The 7,131-nt window shown below is 46.4% G+C and overlaps 1 protein-coding gene across 1 annotated transcript in view; it reads right to left on the bottom strand.

Moving 5' to 3' along the window:
- The window catches only part of LOC116395702 (PH domain leucine-rich repeat protein phosphatase 1-like), a 17,452-nt gene extending 10,579 nt beyond the window's left edge, over positions 1-6,873 (bottom strand). Inside the window, exons 1-4 of the mRNA XM_031869774.1 lie at positions 4,902-6,873; positions 1,323-1,519; positions 548-673; positions 241-389 (exon numbers count right to left, since the gene is read on the bottom strand). Coding sequence (XP_031725634.1) covers positions 241-389; positions 548-673; positions 1,323-1,519; positions 4,902-6,510 — 2,081 coding nt within the window. The 5' untranslated portion in view covers positions 6,511-6,873. The remainder of the gene's footprint in view (positions 1-240; positions 390-547; positions 674-1,322; positions 1,520-4,901) is intronic.
- Positions 6,874-7,131: the final 258 nt, after the last annotated feature.

The raw sequence follows: 7,131 nt of genomic DNA, 5'->3' as shown, positions 1-7,131 counted from the left end.
CACACACACACACACACACACACACACACACACACACACACACACACCATCTCTAAGTGATCTAAGCTGCTTCCTCTTTAGAGCATATGGTAGCTCCCTAAAACAGTCAAAACTACTGAGGGACATAATCAGAGATTAACAAAAAGGGAAAATACTGCTTTCCATCTGCTGGCTCCTCCTACTGCCTTGTTCCTAAACACACAGGGTGGTGGTGGTGTTGGAGCAGTGAGTGAAAGTCACCTGGTGAGTGCTGGAACACCTTTGAGCAGGGACATGAAGTTGTTTTTGAGATTGAGGTGGGTAAGGTCCTGGCTGTAAAAGAGCTGAGCCGGCAGCTCCTCCAAGCTGCAGCCCGACAGGTCGACTGAGTTCACCCTCTGGGAGGCAATCTGACAGAAAGGTGGGGGGGGGGGCAGTGACAGGACAGCACAATGAGGAACGTGTTCTCACAAGAGGCGGTAAAGAAGTGGAAAATCCTGCAATATTCATGGAGATGAATCAATCTAAATTCTGTGTTATTAAAGCAAAGAGTCGACACTTTGAGTACCTTTGAGGCGGTCCTGTGCCAGCGGAGGTGCTCTGTGTACGAGTCGTAGCTGATGTAGTAGGTCTGACTCGGAGGACCAGCTGAGCTGAAAGCCAGACAGTGGCTGTGTCTCCTCACTTCCTCCACCTGCACAATAGGACGGATTTTAGCTTCCTTGCAACTTTGTCTAGCCTACTTAATGACTGAGAATTTAAAAAGACGACACATTTCCCATCTCTGACCCTTTTTGTTTCCCCAAAAGTACATCTTAGTACATCACATTCCAACTTTTGAGAAAGCACACGCTGCCGTCCAGGTGTGATGCAAACACAGAAGGGACAACGACAACCAACTGATATATGAATTTACTCTATGACTATCCTGCACGGATTAAAAACCTAACAAACCTATTAATGAGATGTGTGTCAACTATTTTTTTTGGCTGGGTGCAGTGACTGATTCATTTTACATTACGGTGTTTGTCTGGTTTGCACAAACAAGATACAGCATGTTAATTGGTGAGCTTTAGAGATGCTGGGAAATTACCTTTGGTGAGAGCCAGGCTACCGGTTTAACAGTTTCCACTGTTAATGCTAAGCTAACTGTCTAACTGCTCAAGCTTCACATTCACTGTACAGATATGAGACAGTTTGCCGCAGTACAACTGTACATAATATTGGCTGTATAACAATAATACGGAGTTATCTCTCAGCCTGAGTGGTTGAGCTGATGAACAGGTACCGAGCCAGAATACTAGCCAATCGAGTTTGAGACACGACAACACTTCAGAAAGTACCTTTCCTCCGATGAGAGGGAGGATGTGCATCTTGCCGGTGTGGGCGTGTTTCACAGATGACACGATGAGGCAGGTTCCACTCAGTGTCACCTGGCGCTTCGACCAGCGGTTCACCGGCAAAGCCAGCTTCCCTTTCCGCACGTTGAACACCCCAGAGATCTGCACACGCTCAGAACCTCCCACACTCCGAGGCTTGCCTGGGGAGAGAGAGAGAAAAAAATTTGTTACATGAGAATAAAAGAGGTGACTGATGATCGTGAGTGCTGTGCTCATTATACACACTGATTTGATTTTTAATAATGGCCTTTATGAACAAAAGAAAATGTTATTTTTAGCTGTCTGGGATTTTGTGAATCAACTCTCTCACACTGGGTTTCTGTTTCAGAAACTGAGCACGACAGAGAGCTTTGTGGTTATGTAACCGAATTGTAGCGAATAGCCTGTGGACAGAGTGTGAGCAGTCACTCAGGCGTGAGTTGTTACATTTAACCCCTTGCTGTCACAAAAAGCAGCCACAGTTCAGTTACAGTCACAGGGTGAACCAGGGGATGGGCCAGAGGGAAACCAACTCTAAACTGGTTTGGAAGGGATACTCTCTCATAAAACGTGTTTCCTGGTCTGTGATTCTCTGCTGTGGCACACACACACACACACACACACACACACACACACACACACACACACACACACACACACACACACCAAGAACAAGAACAAGAGAAAGGGAGACACATGCAGAGTCTGAGGCACTGAGAAGCCTGAAATCAGATTAGCTGGTTATGTAATGTCTTCTAACATCACTAACTAACTCCTTGCTTTGGATTAAGAGTTTCATTTAGTTATTCTTTGATTTTAGACAGTATTCAATTGAGGCAAAGTTTCTGCACAGCTGCCTGTGTTTGGACAACATTTAACATTTTGATTATTATGATTCTTTTGTTAAAGAAAAAAGGATTTTGAAGAAAAACATGCTTACATGCCCGAAATAAAGACTTTCGTAAAAAGTAACCGAAATTCAGTCTAGCAATTGAAAAAAAATGTAAAAAAACGATACTATTCCAATTCAACTCCTTTATTTACCATGATAAAAATCTTGAGATTAAAACCAGACAAGTCTAAAAAAGTGGAGAACCTTAAAATGAAGCCATTAAAACAGTTTCCTGAAAAATCACGCCCACTGCACCTGTCCATCCAAATGTCCACGACTTATGCAACAAACGACTTTCATTAATCAATAACCTGTTGATTAATTTCTTTATTAATTCATCACTTCCATTATAAATTGCCAGAAAATGGTGAAATACGCTCATTTATATTTTCCAACCCGAGGTTACAGATTTCAACTGCTGCTCAGTTTTATGTCGATCAACTAACGGTTTCAGCCAATCCATATGTCAGAGCTTTTCGCCATTGATTTGTAGATGAAGGATCTGTCCATGTGACATGTTTGTTCTGTATGTACCCTCGGTTCTAACAGGAACAGGGAGTCCTGACAGTGCAGACACTGATGTCAGTAAATATAAATAAAGATATGAAGGAAGCCACTGAGGGACAATTCATGATAAACGTAGACCTCGTAACAAGCACACAATCAAGTCTCATGATATGTGATTCCTATTTAGCCAAAAGCCTCATGTGTAACTAAACAACCAGTCGCTTACATCATATGGTGTCTTTTACCATCAATGCATGAAGCTTATGATTGGATAAAAGTGACGTAAACTGACTGACAGAACAGACCGACGTGATTCTGTCACACAGACCGTTTTAAACTAAACAATAACATGGAATGTGTTTGGCGTGGGTCCACCCTTCCCTGTGTGTTCATATATACACACTCATACACCCTTTCCTTCCGTCTATTTCTCTGACTGGGGAACATCCTGTCTCTCATCAAGCAGCCAATGGCCATTTCCTGTTCATGCTCTGCTTTTTTTTTTTGGTGCATCTGGTCCCCGACAAGCCTGGTGTCTGACATTTCCATCCATATTACTGATATTAATAGGCAGTTACAAGAGCACTCTGTGGATTGCAGCTTAATCTGAACCAGCAAAAGAATTGTGGGCTGTATGATCAGAAGTATGCTTTGCCAGCCTGCAGGTATTTAGTGAGTTTTGGGCACATGTATCAGACACGTTTGCTGTATCTAACCTTGTAGAGTAAAGCAGTGACCTCTGGGTACTGCGGTTCTGAGCTGAAGAGGACTCTGCTGCTGTGACTGTCTCGGGGAGATCCGGAACACTGAAGGGGTGAAATCTGAGTTCCACTGAGGTCGCTTTTCTCTTACTGTCAGCAGTGTGTGTGTGTGTGTGAGAGATAAGAGAGAAAGAGAATACTCTGTAATGTGCATTTTTAACAGAGGGATTATGCAGAGTCAAACTCCTTTGGCTCTGAATGTGATCATTAACAAACAATTGATAATGTTCACACCGAGAAGAAGGAACGCACGGAGCAAAAATATTTTCGTGTGAATTATTGATAGTTCTACTTCTTCTGATAAATAAAGTCTTTTTTTCAGATAAGGGTTGCGAGTTAACTCCATTTTCATTGAAACTTTAGCAAGATGATGGCTTTCCTGACACACCAGCCTCTAGCTGCTTGTTTCACGGCCGCGTGTTGTCTGCAGTAGCTGGAAGGGCATAACTATACACCATGCTTTGCTCCTCTGTCATGTTACTGTGGGAGCCAAGAGAGAGAGTGTGTGTGTGTGTGTGTGTGTGTGGGGGGAGATTTGCCCAGCTCTCCATGCAACATCTTCAGGAGAGAGAAAAGCCTGATGCCTTGAGTGTACCTCTAGGTTAATGGTACGTGTAGTGATAGTGTGTTTTTGTCTTAACAAAAAGGAGAAAAGAATAAAGTGTGAATGATCTTTCAAGTAGATTTGAGACCGGTCAGTTTGAAGATTGAGAATGCAAGTTAAAATGACCTCGAATATATTCATTTTAGTAAATTAGATTTTCTGTTTCTTCCTCCAACATCCCATCTCTTTACCCTAACCGTATTAGCTGATGGTGTGACAAACAAGGTCAAAAACAATATTGAGTTGTGCTAATCCCATGAGAGATCAGAGCTGTTTTTCCATCCACTTACCCTGCTCGTCAGCAAAACAGGACCTTTATCGATAACAACAACAGCAACATCCACAGAAGAAGAGAAACAGAATCCACCCTGCCTCATGATTGGTGTGCCCAAAGAGCCCACCTGTTACCTCCAGATGTGTCTGCCTACAGGCCTCCAAACAGAGGGGTTGGGGTGGGTTTACAGGCAAAAACACTGGGTATTGTCCCACTGGGACAATTCAATACACTTGTTTAACAGTCTGACTGACCAAACACAATGACGGCACTCATTCACTCGTGGTACGCGTGGTGTAACTAACAGCTAATGGCTCATTGGTGCGGTATAGTAATTGGAAAGGAATGATAAAATAATAATGATGATAATAAAAAAAAATTTCGGGTTGCCTCTTAAACATACAGTACATGCTTTGAGGGTGATTCTTTAGGGAATAAATCATCACCCACCTGTAAAAAGAATAAAATGTTTTGAATTTAGACTTTTATACAACTTTAGACTCACCAAAGTAGAAGCGTATCAGGCAACCAACTTCTGGATTCATCCCCTCCCCCTGCACCCTCCACGGGTCTTCGAATCCCAGATTAGTGAGGTACTCATTGAGTATCTGAAGAGGCCTTTCATCATCTCCCAGCCGCCGCACGGCTCCACCGTGCAGCTGGACGAAGAGGGCCGGTGTCGGACTAGCGATGACGGGCTCCGGCCATCCTCTGCTGCCCTCTGGGACCTCCGGGTCAGGCTGGGCAGACGCTTGGCTGGACAGCGGCCGAGTCTGAGAGCTGCCGGGGCATTTGGATGTAGGTTCGATTAAGTTGGGGGCCCCTACACCGTCACCAGCTACGGTGTCACCCAGTGCAGTTGTCACTTGGCTGGAAGCACTGCGGGGGTCCGCGGTGGGCAGGCCCGCCTGCTGGTCTACAGCACAGACGCCGCCAGTTGGATGTGTTGGGGAGGAGGTGAGGTCCACTTCATCCGAGGAGCTCTCAAACGGGTCTGGTCCCTCTGTGGCGCTGTCACCGTTCGGACTCAACACCGAGGAGTCCGTACCCAAACCCAGTCCGTCACTGAGCGAGTCCTGGTGCTCCGTGCTCCTGGGTCCGCATGGGCTGAAGTCGTCACAGGTGCTGCTCTCCATATCTGAGCCGGAGTAGACCCCGTAACAGTCCGCCACACTGAGGCTCAAATCCACCCCAATTTCACTCAGGTAGACCTCCGATGAGGAGTTACTCGCGGTTTTATCATCCAACAAGTTAGAGGACAGTTTAGCATCAGTGTAATGCGGTTTAATGTGTTCATTCTCCTCTGCTTTGGAGGTTTTGACATCCACGCTGATTTCATCAGAATGTCCATTGCTAGCTTTACAATTATCGTTTAAGTCAACTAAAGCGGCGGCTTTGCAGTTAATTCTCAACACGGCCCCAGCTTTGCTCCCCTCCAACCTACTGACCACCTCTGTAGCGGTGGTGTCCACTGTGCAGAGCACCGGTCGGGGGTAGGAGGGCGTGAGCCAGTCGTGGACGTGTATGCAGCCGCGCCGCGAGTCCGATCTCACCCAAGTCTTATCCGAGGCCTGGAGCTGCTTGGACTGCTTCTGCCGAAGAAAAGTCTTCCTGTCCAGGCTGAGGGTGCTCAGCGGCGAGGCGGAGGGTGCGGGACTGGCCGCCTCAACGGAGGACACACTGGGTGAGCTGCTGGTCGGCGGAGCCCCCAGAGACAGATTCCTCTTGTGTCTCTGTCGTCTCTTGCTCAGCAAAGAGTTGACAGAAGCGGTGCTGTTGACAGACGTCAGGCTGTATATACTGGCCGTCTTAACGGCGGGAATGCTCATGTTTTTGGCCGCACTGCCGATAGCGTTGGCCACTTGGTTCTGATAGATTCCGTTCCTTATCGCGATCTGGAGAAGGGAGGTGGCTGCGAGTCCCTTCCCAAAGAGTTTGGTCTCCGCGCCCCCACCGTCATCCTCCCCGAGTGAGGGTCTCTTTCCCGCAGACAGCGGTGTTAACGTTAATCCACTTGGCTTCGCGGGATTACTGTCACTGCTAGAATCAAGTACCCCCTGTGGTGTTGAAGAAGTTGAAAGCGCTCCAGACTGGTTTTCCTTCACACTTTCCATCCTGTTAGCTAGCAACGCCAGTTAGCGTCAGTTAGCTTGAACAGCCCGCAGGTGAATGCTAGCCCCCGTTAGCTCACAGCCGTTAGCTCGCTGCACTGGCTCTGAACTCCCTGGGTGTGTACGGCTCCACGTTAGCTTAGCATGCTAAAGTACTGTGCGGTTTGTCCAAAAGAGTTGGTCCGCTACATCGTCCCATTTCGTAGAACACCCGTTAGCTCGCTCGAGGGAGCTAACCGGTTGGTCGACATTATAAAATGCTCTTTCTAGTTGGTCGACATGGAAGCTAACGCGAGAAGGCGCCACTGCAACTGTGCAGACCGATGAGAGAGTGACGGTCAGCGGTACACCGTGGACAGGGCGGGTCTCATTGGATATGAATTATGACGCCTTTGAGTGCTCCCGAAAGCTCGGAATTTGTAAAGCTGTGTACATGAGAGGGGATCTGACTTCTCGACGTGGTTAAAGCATTGATAAATAAAACCAAACAACTGGGAATATGCGAATTACCCGCAATGTGCATTATTTAGTCAAGAGCATAAGAAAACCGACGGTAAATTAATGAGTATTAGCCAGTAGTGGATGAAGTAGCCTACTCAGATCATTCTTATACAGATTATGCTT

This window comes from Anarrhichthys ocellatus, unplaced genomic scaffold (genome assembly GCF_004355925.1).
Source record: "Anarrhichthys ocellatus isolate YVR2014 unplaced genomic scaffold, GSC_Weel_1.0 scaffold48, whole genome shotgun sequence".
Lineage (NCBI taxonomy): Eukaryota > Metazoa > Chordata > Actinopteri > Perciformes > Anarhichadidae > Anarrhichthys > Anarrhichthys ocellatus.
This window is presented reverse-complemented; position numbering and strand designations above follow the sequence as displayed.